At 40.7% G+C, this 13,163-nt stretch overlaps 1 protein-coding gene across 2 annotated transcripts; it reads right to left on the bottom strand.

Annotated features, from left to right (window-relative positions):
* Positions 1-318: 318 nt before the first annotated feature.
* Positions 319-7,485, bottom strand: CTLA4 (cytotoxic T-lymphocyte associated protein 4). Of its 2 annotated transcripts, XM_002812770.5 has the most exons (4): positions 7,182-7,485; positions 4,286-4,633; positions 3,735-3,844; positions 319-2,509 (listed from the first exon to the last, which is right to left on the bottom strand). In XM_002812770.5, the coding sequence occupies exons 1-4, from the start codon at positions 7,288-7,290 to the stop codon at positions 2,405-2,407; spliced, it is 672 nt and encodes a 223-aa protein (XP_002812816.1). In that variant the 5' UTR covers positions 7,291-7,485; the 3' UTR covers positions 319-2,404. The 2 variants fall into 2 exon arrangements, with proteins under 2 accessions (XP_002812816.1, XP_002812817.1); XM_002812771.5 differs by lacking the exon at positions 3,735-3,844 and having other exon boundaries at positions 1,963-2,509.
* Positions 7,486-13,163: the final 5,678 nt, after the last annotated feature.

Below are 13,163 nucleotides of genomic sequence, written 5' to 3'. Positions count from 1 at the left end.
AATATTAAGCTTAAATAAAGTAGTCCATTATCTAAGGGTGTCCCAAAGGTACCTGGAGGGCATCACTTGTGTAAGGCACTCTCTGTCACTCAGATCTGCCCATCAACTATGAAAAAGAGTAATCTCTCTAAAGATGTTTAGAGGAGTAGAAATTATATACTATCTACTGAGGCTCCTGATTGGTGTTTTTCTTCATGGCTACCACCCAAAGGCCTAGAGAGCAAGAAGCACAGTCTTCCACAGAAAAGGAGCTCATTCTAGGTAATAATCGTTACCTTACTTTGAAAGACCTATTCATTTTTATTTAACAACCCCTTATGAAATGCATACTGTGTGCTGTTTTGTGTGTTTGTTAGCACTTGCTGGGGCAAGAAAGAGAGAGAGAAAGAGAGCAAGAGCAAGCAAGAGAATGAGCAAGGGGGAGAGACAGAGGAAGAGACAGACAGAGTTGCCTAAGCAGTGATTCTCAAAACTTGATGGGTATAAGAAGCACTGGGAAGATTTCCGGAAATACAAACTCCTGGCCCCACCACTCAAAGATTCTGATTCAACGCATCTGGGAATAAGTGTGAATTGGTGTTTTTAGTAAGTGACCCAGTGGATTCAGTTATAGGTGGTCCCTGACCACACTGAGAATCATTGCAAAAGACAATAACAGGATGTGGAGGTCAAAAATAGGAAACCTTAAGTGGAAACCAAATGTGCTGAGACTATACATTGGTTAAGCAAGAATCACAGAGGGCTTAGTGTGCCAGGCCTAGGTGTGCCAGCTGATAGCAACATAGGACCACAGGTGTGTGTTTTCCCCACATTTGCAAAATAGTTCATTTGGAAGCCACAAGGAAAAGCTCTATATTTCAGGAAGGCAGATCAAAATGGCTGCAAGGGACGTGGTTGCCAACATTTGGGGTTGCCATGACAACTGTAATGCCTGTGATAGTTGAGCTGAGAAAGCAGGCGGTAAGAAAGGGGAGGTGAAGAACCTGTGTTAAACAGCATGCCAATTGATTTATAAAGGACTGCTATGTCTGTGTTAACCCACGTTATATCCCAAATAGTGGTGAAGAAATCAAAAGGAAAGAGGATGGATACCTTCCGAGAATGACTTGCAGGTAATGGCTGGTGCAAAGCTGACTCATGAAGCATTATTTGTCCTTTTGTGGTTTTTCAATTTGTTTCCAGTATTTCTAATATTGGAGACTCCACCAGATACTGAATGAATCAATCAAAAATTTAAACACAATATTCAAATGCAAGGATGATAAAGACAACTCCGGAAAACGACCACCGCAGATTTTTATTTAATTAAAAATATTATACATGTTGTTGCATTTTCATGGAAAATATTGAGTTAAAAACACAAGCAGTGTTAATTTTCAGAAACCTTCATGCACCCCATCCTGCCACCTGCTGCCTTCTTCTGTTCATGGCATTAACCACATGTTTGTAAGAATTGGGCCCATCGAACTGGAGCTTCCTAGAAGGTCATAACTATGGGTCTCCTGGAGTAAGCCATTGTCTTCAAGACAGTGTTCTGTCAAGTCAACTCAGATACCACCAGCTGTGGCTTCCTTGCAAACCATTGAAAGGAACTGGTGTAAAAGCCCCAAAGCACATGTCAACACCAACTCAGCATAATTCCGCGCAATCAAGCACTGCTATGACCTCATCCAGTTTCCAAGCCAGTTAGCAAATGACCTTGTGTTCTACCTGGTGTATTAGTGTCCTGAGCTCCTCCACAAAACTTCCCTGGGACCCAAGGTGGAAAAACACTGCCATATAGTGTTTATATTCAAACCATTAACAAATACACAAAAACATACGTGGCTCTATGCACAATACCATCAAATTAAAATATATATATATATATATATATATATATATATATATATATATATATATGCAATACAACCTTTAGCATCACTGGCTAAAACATAGCCATGTGAGTATTTTTGAAGCCTTGATGTAATCATACATTTGTTTAAGAAATAAAAGGCATAAAATTTAACTTGAAAAGATCATTTCGGCTATAAACATCTCATACGTAAATATAAGGTGTGTACAATACAGTCTTCTCCCTCGCTCCCTGCCTTTTCCTTCTTTGGTCTGTGCCATTTCCTAACTTAATTCCTTGACCCACATCATAATGCTGCATCCGCATATTAATTCCAAGTGATGCTTTCACTGAAAGTGGAGCTGATGTGACAGAAACATCCCAGCTCTGTCTTTCTACTCCTTTGTTTTAAATTGTAGTACACGTAATTTGGGTTCTGCATCCAACTTTAAAGAGAGATGAATTCCCCCCAAATGCACAAACAAATAAAAATAGCTGGATAGCAAAAAAGTTAGAATTGCCTCAGCTCTTGGAAATTGAAATATGGACTCTCTTCTTCATAATGGTTTCTCAATTGATAGGAATAAAATAAGGCTGAAATTGCTTTTCACATTCTGGCTCTGTTGGGGGCATTTTCACATAGACCCCTGTTGTAAGAGGGCTTCTTTTCTTTAGCTGTCAAACACAAAAAGAAACAGTAATTACTACTGAGGAATACAGAAGCCACTTCTAACCATAATAGAACTCAACACATATTGGGTCCCTACCTGGTTAAAAATGAATGTTCACAGCATACAGAATTATAAACCTCAGGAGATTTTCTTGATTCAGCTATTAAAATTTATTTTAGATAAATAACTGTGATTTTGATGTTAAATGGCAATCATTTGCCTTGAATGGAAGATAGGAGAAAGAGACTTTGAGAAAGCTTCACAAAGAACACCCAGAAAGCCAGTGATAATTGATCGATCTTGTCTGCAAGGGAACAAGCTTGATAAGGTAATAAGCTTTAGTTATCCTGTTTGAGAGCTGTATTTCTCATCCCCACTGCTGAACCTACAGCAAAGGACATCTCTGTCAGGTTGGGTAGAGGATGTTGGAATAGCGTATATCTTTGTGTATGTGTATAAGAGACAGAGAGTGAGAAAGAGAGAGAGAGAGAAAGAGCGAGAAGAAGGAAGAGGAAGAGAAGAAGGGAGAGAGGGAGAAGGGTGAGTTTGTAATGGCAAAGCCAGCCTTAGGCAGAGGTGTCTGAGAGGGACTGTCAAAAAGAAATCCTGACAGGAGGCCTGATTCCATACTTCTACCTCTTCTACCACCAACACCAACACCTGTGATAAATAAAAACTGGGACTTTCATTTCCTGGCTGAAGGGGAAGGCAAAACGTCCCAGTCAAGCAAACTGGATAATAGGGATAGGTGTTATGTGAGTAGCTACAGCTTCGACAAGGAAGGCACCAGAGTGGCACCAAGAGGTGATTTCCAGGTGATGGAGAGGGACATGGAGAAGGAGAATAAAGACCATCCAGGTGGTCCTCTCTAGCAGCATTCTGCCCAGCCTAATCTCGTGTTTCAGGGCTGTTAGCTTAAGTACAATTGTCATGAAGACAAAGAGCAAAACAGCTGCCCCATGTTATTGCAGCGGTTACTCAAATTGAAACCCTGCTCAGAAGCACATGAACATTCAATGTCAAACAAATTCATCTAAAATATTAGTCATTCTGAAACCTCAATTGCCAATGCCTACGGTTCTAGTGCATTCTTTACCACTGTCCTTCTTCCTCTTCATTTATTGCCTCATCTCATCTCAAGAACACTAAACTCAACATCATCTTTTGGTCAGTTGATACCACCAAAGGTATCCCCATCAGACATGGTGCACCATCAGCACCACACTCACCATTTTGCTCAAAGAAACAGCTGTGAGGAGAAAGCTATAAAAAAACAACCCCGAACTAACTGCTGCAAGGATCCAGAGGAGGAAGTCAGAATCTGGGCACGGTTCTGGATCTGCAACAAAACAAAGCAGAGCCTCCCTGAGACAGTTTTAAACTCTAGGGCTCTACTCCCCAACATTGGTGAAAAAGGACATTAGAGCTTCCAGGCCTTGAGGTCCACCCCTAAATTGCATGGGTAGCCCACCAATAGGTTTGGCTATTTGGGACTACTTCCCCAGGAGCATCATATCATATCAAAAGCACAGATCAAACGTCATGATGGTTAGCACTCCAGAGTGAGAGCTCCAACTTCCCCAGATCATTTTATTTTATAGTCAGAATGCTATTAAGGTTGCCACCCATAATAAGCAAGGCTATCATGTGGTAGAGAACTCTTAAAGAGAATATCCACAGTCCTAAAAGTAAACCTCCTGAAATTAAGGAACAAAACTGTTTTTGCGCGTAGAAGACTGCAATGCAACAGGTGTCAACTCAGTGAAATGGCTTTGCTCACCAATTACATAAATCTGGGTTCCGTTGCCTATGCCCATGTAGTATGGCGGTGGGTACATGAGCTCCACCTTGCAGATGTAGAGTCCCGTGTCCATGGCTCTCAGTCCTTGGATAGTGAGGTTCACTTGATTTCCACTGGAGGTGCCCGTGCAGATGGAATCATCTAGGAAGGTCAACTCATTCCCCATCATGTATGTTGCTGCACAGACTTCAGTCACCTGGCTGTCAGCCTGCCGAAGCACTGTCACCCGGACCTCAGTGGCTTTGCCTGGAGACGCATACTCACACACAAAGCTGGCGATGCCTCGGCTGCTGGCCAGCACCACAGCAGGCTGGGCCACGTGCATTGCTAGCATGGAAAAGCCAAAGGGAACTCAGTGAACTCATGCTCCTTCGTGGCCAAGACCAGGCAAGCCCTTCTGCCTTCTAGCTTCATCCCCACGGCCTTCTCTCCCCCTTCAACAAATCTATCACTTACCCCTTCCCCTCTCCACACCCCCAGCCTCCCCTCCATCTCTCAACTGTTTTCCATCTACTCTCCATAAAGATATTTTCTTACTGAGAAATAGATTCTTCAAGATGGTTGTGGTAGGAAGAACACTGACATGACAAACAGAAGACCTGGCTCTACCATGAAATATGTGATTTGGGGCAAGTCACACTTCCCCCATGTCCTTCACTTTTTTCACATATAGTAAGAGATAATTAGATGAGATGATATGTTCTCTGGTATTCTAAGGTTATGATAGAATGATAGGAGCTATATAGCTCCGGAACTATAATGAGTGGTAGGGGAAATTCAGAAGGTTGAGGTACAGAATCTTGCTTTATCTCTCAAAGTATATGTCAAAAACCTCTGCCTACTTATTGAGCTGGCCCTGAACCTCTATCACCCAGGAGTAGCTGTGTCTTGATGCACTGTACCAGCCTCCGCCTTCCCTGGCATTGTTGTAGAGTGGAAGATGTTGTTAGATGAAGGAAGCCACAGAGCCGAGGGCACCAGGTCGTTTCCTCTCTAGGTTGAGGCAACCCTGCTGTTAACTCCTGTGGGCTTCCCCTGACACCACCGCTGCCTCTCTGCCCTTTATTTCTCCTCCCCTTGAATACTCCCATGCTCCTTTGTTCTCTCTTTTCCCACAGGATAAAGGAGACCAGCTCTCCATACAGAGAGGCTTGCATCAACTCAAAAATAGTGGCTGCATGCCAAATTACCTTCCTGTAACTAACCAGGCCCCTCTCCAGTCAGTCTGACAAGTGAAACTCAAAACTTGTGTTGCATGATGTTACTCATCTGCTCAATCCCTTTGACACTTTACTAACACTGATTGCAAAAACAAATACAATAAATAACATGCAATGAGTCCCCCATGATCCAATTCCAATCTATCACTCTGGTCTGAATTTCTAGGACACAATTTCCTGCTTATAAATCACCCTATATTAGAGACACTAGTCCCTTCCACCAAGCCACCTGTACTGGACATCTGTCCTCAGAAGAGAAAACAGTTTGGCAGCAGCCATTGTCATGTCTATTCCAGCAGCCCTAGCTAGCTAGACCATAGTTTCCTTCCCTAACCCTCACCTCTGCCTATCAGAGATGCCCTCTGAACATCCTTAGCACTGTGATAACTCCATTGCAGTAGTTCATTACTTTCTGCTCTGTATTAAAGTTATTTGTGAACTAATCATATCTCCCCACTCTTTTACTTGTGGTTCATGAACTCCTGTGAGCAGTGATTATATCCCGCCCAAGTGAGCGCTCAATAATCTTTATTGTATTGACTCTAAGCTTAAGAAATCCTAAATGTCCTGCCCTCTCCCCAAGCAAGCTCACACTTATCACCACTAAATGTGGTCACACTCAACTTTCCAGTATCTGTCATGGGAGGGTCCTGGTTACTGGTTGAGATAAATTTACTTTAGGAAATTTAAATACTTCTAAGAGTGTTTATTTAATCTTTACATATTTAAAACATGTAAAAATAAGAAAATATATGTGAATATTTCTTCTCCAGTAAAAATTAAATCATCAAATATCTTTTGAGTACCTACTTCATACAAACTGCATGGTTTCTTAACCAAGAAGGTCTAGAGAGAGATAAGGTTGAGATTCAATGGAAATACTCATCATTTTAAGCCATGTAACAAACCTGGTGTCAGTCTCTGAAGAGCTGAAAACTAAGGATTTGCATCTGAAACCCACATGTAGGTCAGACAACAATTAAGTATTGTATGCCAAACAGACTGCTGGCTTTCTTTCTTTCCTTTTTCTTGTCTTTTTTTTTTTTTTTTGGCAATTTCAAACTTTTATTTTTAAATAATTGGCTAATTAGCTTGTAGAATTGATTAAGAGAAACTTAAAACCTTGAATTAAGTAAAGAAGGCATTCTTCCCACAATTTCCCTACATTTTAAACAAGCTGGCTAATTCATTTATAAAGTATATGAATCCGAGGACCTTAAAACCTTGAATTGTATAGCAAAGAAACTCTTCCCAGGATTTGCTTAAGTCGATTTTTTTTAAAGGAACTTGTGAGCTCATCCTGAAACCCAGCTCAAATGTATTCAGGACTACAGCTATCCTTTCCCTCTTAAATCACTTCCAGTCTCATAGAAGGGTCTGAAATTGCCTGTGTCTCTCTACTAAACCAACTCACATGCATTCATGAAGCCCCTACTAAATACCTGGCACTCTGTTCTGAGCTATCTCTTTGCCTTATTTGCTGCCGCCCAACTGTTCCCTGCTGGCCCTGGAATACAGAGCCAGCCAAGCCAGATTGGAGTTTTACCTTTAACTTCTGGCTTTGCTATAAATCACTGCCCTTGACTGCTGAAACAAATGAAACCCAGGTGGGAGAAACACCTCCTCCATCTTCATGCTCCAAAAGTCTCACTCACCTTTGCAGAAGACAGGGATGAAGAGAAGAAAAAACAGGAGAGTGCAGGGCCAGGTCCTGGTAGCAAGGTTCAGCTGAGCCTTGTGCCGCTGAAATCCAAGGCAAGCCATGGCTTTATGGGAGTGATGTTCAGGTCTTCAGGAAGTAGAGCAAAACCTTTCAGGATCCTGAAGCTTTGAAATGTGTTTGAACCCACACAGAATCAAGGACTTTATATAGATAGCTTTGATCCCAGATATGTATTACACATGTGCACACACAGAAGGCACTTGAATAGAAAGCCTTTTTGTTTTGGTTTTACGAGAAAGGAAGCCGTGGGTTTAGCTGTTACGTCGAAAAGACAACCTCAAGCACTCAACTGAACAAAACAAGCCAATCCATGGATGGAAAATGTATTCAATTTGAAACTGAAGCTTCATGTTCACTTTGAGGATCTGGATAACTAAGTGGAGACTTGGAGAATTTCCTGGAGTACAAGGGTCCTCCTAAATCCCAATTTTATTCAATCTTCTGGGCATCCTTAACCATCCAGTCCAATTCATTTCATTGACATCTCCAAAACTACTAGGCTGCTAACTTTCTGAGCCCTTGGGCTAATGGCAGGATTTGTCTAGGCATCATTAATAAAAACTGTATTCTATCTGTGAAGCACCATCCTTCTAATGGTCCCTTGACAGCTTTACAAATAAGTTTATTTTTCCTAACTCCATTTAGCATTTGGTTAATAGAAAAAAACCAAAATCACAAGAAATAAACTGAAAATAGGCAGAAAAAAAGCTGCCTCTTGTTTTGCAGAAGGAAAGAATTCAGATGTTCTTAAAAGCCTTAACTCAACAGAGACAAAACAGAGTTGAAGAAGGTCCAAAGAAAAGCCAACCCAAATGATTCAAGAGATTAGAGCCTTCCATAAAATGATAGACTTTTTTTTCCTAATACAAATTTTTCAAGCAGAAAATTCAAAAGTGAAGATTAAATATAACCAGAGTCCTTAAATTTGTGACAGCTGTAGACAGGACCAATGATCTAACAAAAAGAATTTGAAACATTGAGGACCTTCCTTAAATCTGGAGAGTTTTCATACATTTTAATAAAGAAAGAAACATTTATGGGGAACCTGTAATATGCCAGGAATTCTGTGCACTTAGGATTGAATGATGACAAAACAAAAACATAGTTGATACCTTAAGGGGCTTCTAGAAGGCTGACGTGCAAACAGACAGTTGCAACAGGGAATATGGCATTTGCCTACTCCAGTCCGTCCATGGTTTCCCATTGTCCACACCTCAGCACAGCAGAGGAGACTCTGCGAATACTCACCAAATGCCTCCCTCTTTGGCCTGTGCCCCAGCATTCCTTCCCATTCCCCCTTCCTGCATTTGTCTTTCCTTCTACGTGCCTCTTTCAGGCCTCATCACCTTTACCCATGCTGTTCCTACTGCCTTTTTTCTCCTATTATCTTATTTTATACTCCTTCTCATCCTCCAGGACTTAGCTCAGCTGTCACCTCCTCCAGGAAGCCTCTTCTTTTTTTTTTTTTTAATTTTATTATTATTATACTTTCAGTTTTAGGGTACATGTGCACAACGTGCAGATTTGTTACATATGTATACATGTGCCATGTTGGTGTGCTGCACAGACGCCTCTTCTGACCTGCCTGTTTTCTATACGCTGCTACACATCATAGAAAACTTCAAGCCCCAGCTCAAGTGCCGACAAGCAATAGCAACCTAATGGGCACTTCCTAATGCCAGACTGGGCACCAGAGGTTTTTTAAAAAGTGAAAAACAAATGTTCCTGCCCTCAAGAGGAACACACAGCAGTGGCAGGGACAGACAGCTAAACCCATGATCATGATAAAGTGAGATCAATGCTGGAATTGAAGTATTATGTAGAGGAGCAGAAGCCAGTGGTTCAGCCTGTGGAAGTCAGAAAGGGCTTCTCAGAAGAAGAAAAGCCTGAACTTATTATTGAAAACAGGGAAAAGGGTGGATATTCGACAAGAAGAACAACATGGGCTAAGGTTGGAAATGGCATGAAGAGTTCATTATGGTCACAGGACAAAGCTTGTCTGGGGATGAGCAGAAGGTGCAAGCGGATGCTCTTAGCAGCAAGGGCCAATGAAACATAAGGAGCAAATTGGCATGACTGAGTTCACATTTGGGGGAAATTTTAGGGATGGGGAGGATGGGTTCAGGGAGAAATGTAACCAGGAAAACTGGGAAGAAGACTATTGGAATACGCCAGGCACCAGGATTTGGAAAGCTTTCTGAAGGGGGCAAAATAGTAAATATGTTATGATTTGCAAACGGTGTAGTCTCTGTTGCCACTACTCAACTCTGTCATTTTAGAATGAAAGAAGCCATATATTATATGTAAACAAATGGGTGTGTGTGCATTCCAATAAAACTTTATTTACGAAAATAGGTGAAGTCTGGATTTGGCCTGTGGGCCATGGTTTGCCAACCCCTGGTCTAAACTAAGGTAATGACAGCTGTGAAGACGAGGTCCCTATAGGACTAGTCCACAATCAGTGAGTGGAGGGAGAAGTTTAGAATGAATGACACCAGAATTATGGTTTGAGAAGTACTGTGGTGCTGCAGAAATTATTCAAATGTCAAGTTTTCTTTCTTTTCTTTTTTATTTTTTTGAGACAGAGTTTCACTCTTGTTGCCCAGGTTGGAGTGCAGTGGTGCGTTCTCGGCTCACTGCAACCTCTGCCTCCCGGGTTCAAGCAATTCTCCCACCTCAGCCTCCCAAGTAGCTGGGACTGCAGGCACCCACCACCACGCCCAGCTAATTTTTTGTATTATTTTAGTAGAGGTGGGGTTTCGCCATGCTGACCAGGCTAGTCTCAAATTCCTGACCTCAGGTGATCTACCCACCATGGCCTCCCAAAACGCTGGGATTACAGGCATGAGCTACCGTGCCCAGCAAGTTTTGTTTCTTTCAAGTCTCATAACAACCCTACAAGACAAGAGTTCTCATTTTTCCCATTTTATAAAGAAGGAAACCAAGGCATTGAAAGTTAAGGTGACTTATCCAATCACCCGTAGGAAGTGGCAGAGCCAGGATTTGAAGCCAGTGATACTCTTTATCACCACACTAAAGCAAAGATTTTGAAGCCCAAGATAACTGGATTTGTATCCTAGCATGAGGACTTGCTTACTGTTGACCTGGGGCTCAAAGCCCAATGTCCTCCAGATAATGGCATCTACTTCTCAAGATTATTGAAAGGATTAAATGAGATAATGCACGTAACATGTATAAAAGGCCTATTGTAACAGATAGCCACTCAATAAACAGTCCTTTCTTATTATAGGGTCACTGAGAAGACAGAGGTGCAATTTACTGGAATAAATAACAGGAAGAGCAGGTGAGAAAGTGAAATGACAGCTTTCATTTGGGTATGTTGAGTTTATGGCATCCATGGAAAACAGTTGCCAATAGGATTCTGGAGCACAGGAGGAGACATTAGTTTAGGCAACTATGAAGCCACTGATGAAAATGTCACAGGCCAACCCACAAAACGAGCATTCTTTAAACATTTGTTAAATGAGTAGGTAAATAAATGAAGACAGTTTAACATAAGAAGAGATGAGGGTTGTAATTAGAACTTTCAAAGACGTCTTACCAGATTCTTTAATTATGCTCTTATGAAACTAATTCTGTCATAGCAAGAAAATTCAAATGGTTGTAAAAAAAAATGCTGGGTAAAAGAATCTTGGTGAGAAAAGATATATTCACATATACCACCCCACAGATTACTTGATAATTATAATAGGGAAAAGATAATTGATAAATCTAGCAGATACTGCTTTAACCAAGTGATCCCAACTGAATATCACTGTGATGGAGTGTTCTGACATAGGGTACCTCCAGATACAATACACTGAGAAGGACACAACAACTTTGTGTAGTTATTGCCAAAATTGTTTTAACTGAATCTACGCATGAAGAAATAATCAGACAAATCCATATTCTGCAAAATAACTGGCCTAGATTCTTTAAAAATGTTAATATCACAAAAGATTAAAAAGGGAAAAGCCAGGAAAACCATTCTAGATTAAAGGAGAAAATAGAGACATGATGACAGAATTTAATGTGTTATTCTTGATTGAAAAAAATAATACAAAGCAGATTACTGAGAAACTGGGGGAAATTTGAGTACAGCCTGTATTTCATAATAGCATTGCCCTAATGTTAAATTTCCTGAATGTGATCATTGTACTGGGGTTATGTAGAGAACCACCCTTGTTTATAGATAATACTTAGGTATTCGAGGTTTAAGTGTCAGAATGTCAGCAAGTACTCTCAGATGGTTCAGCAAAAATACGTGTCTGTGTTAGCAGAGAAAGATAAAAAGAATTAAACAACAGTGATGGAATGTTAACAATTGGTGAATCTAGGTGAAGAATATGTGTGTATTCATGGTACTATTCTTACAAATTCTTTGTAAATTTGAGGTTTTTCAAAAAAATTCGAAGTAAAAATTATAAGGCCAACTATTTATATTATTGATAATATGGTAGGCAATAAACGAGAGATGAGCAAACTGAAATTTAGAGAGGAAATTTGACTTGCTGAAGGTGATTCTCCATCCCCTTTCCTCAGATCCAAGCTCCACCTGGGACAGACCCCTGTAGAAAATGTCTCATTACTTCCCTGTCAGGGTGGCTTCTGAGGGCTTAGCATTGGAAGCTCCCAGCACATGAGAAAGCACAAGGTGGAAGTCCAGGTCTTTCTTCCCTGCCCTCTCCCAGATTCAGGGCCATGTGTCTGGTAGTAACAGTACCTCTCCACAAGTACAGCTCTTGTTTGGTGGCCCCTGTTTTATGATGCCCGTTCTTACTCTTACCTCCCCTGGTCCTTTCCATCCTAGGGGTGCTATCAGCTTCCACTGTTGCTAGTGTCTGGGTGCGTTACCAACCTCCACCCCTAACCCTTCTTAATATTTCTCAAAGTAGTTCTTTCATTGAAGCTTTTATTTGAACCCCCTGTTTCCTGTTGAGACCCTCATTGATCTAGTGCTACATTTGGTATGTGGCAAAAACTGGATTGAGATCTTCGTCTTCTCATTCTCATTCAGTACTTATTTTTCCCCAGTTATCTTATGTACAGTAATAACATGTATCATATAGGTTTGTACTTATTATAGTCAATCATGTGTAATTCTGTCTGTCTTCCTCCAAACTCTATTTCCACAGCACTTACATCCTCAACACACACAAAGCACCTAGTCAAGGCCTCTTTTGTACCTACTAGATAATAATTTCTGCATTTCAGTTTAGATCTCAAGCGTTTTTATTTCTCTCGCATCTCATTTCCAGCTCTGGGGAAAGTGCTAATCACTAAGGACACAATCATAGGCCTGATAGGTACTAATGAGCCCAGCAGAGTGATTAAAAGCATGGCTGGAGTCAGACAGACATGAGTTCAAGTCCTGGCTGTCTGGATATGTGATCTTGGATGACATTTTTTAACTTCTCTGATCCTCAGCTTCCTCATCTGTAAAATATGGGTAATTTACAGGAATTATCTTATATCATTATTGTGATGATTCAATGAGTCTATACCAATAAGTTATTGAACACTGTGCCTATCATATACTATGTTCTCAGGAGACATTAGTTTACATATTAAACACAGAGAAAGCTACGGATTTTAAATTTCAGCTGTTATATAAACCCTCTTTCATTATCATTTCTACTGAATAGATGATATTTTAGATTAAAATCAGATACTAATTATTCTAATACTCACATATTGAATTTCTGCCCTGTCAGTATTTCCATGAGTGTCTGGAACCAAACAGCTTATTATTTTTTACCTGATTGAGTCTAAAAACTTACAACTCTACACATAATCTAAGAATTATGTATTATAAGCTCTCAATTATTCAGTGGCCAAATATTCAAATGTCTAAGGGTACCACATCCTTGGATATTTTCATTTCAGGTTAGGAAGGGGAAAGTCAATTTGCTAA

Source organism: Pongo abelii, chromosome 11, assembly GCF_028885655.2.
Source record: "Pongo abelii isolate AG06213 chromosome 11, NHGRI_mPonAbe1-v2.0_pri, whole genome shotgun sequence".
Taxonomy (NCBI): Eukaryota; Metazoa; Chordata; class Mammalia; order Primates; family Hominidae; genus Pongo; species Pongo abelii.
The sequence above is the reverse complement of the archived record's forward strand: the minus strand, read 5'-3'. Positions and strand labels throughout refer to the sequence as shown.

Coding starts and splice junctions, on each gene's coding strand:
- CTLA4 (XM_002812770.5), bottom strand. CDS start 7,290: ATGGCTTGCCTTGGATTTCAGCGGCACAAGGCTCAGCTGAACCTTGCT. Junction 3,845..4,285: donor AACCCAGATTTATGTAATTG/GTGAGCAAAGCC, acceptor GTTTTGTTGCAG/ATCCAGAACCGTGCCCAGAT. Junction 2,510..3,734: donor CTGTTTCTTTGAGCAAAATG/GTGAGTGTGGTG, acceptor TGTGTTTGACAG/CTAAAGAAAAGAAGCCCTCT.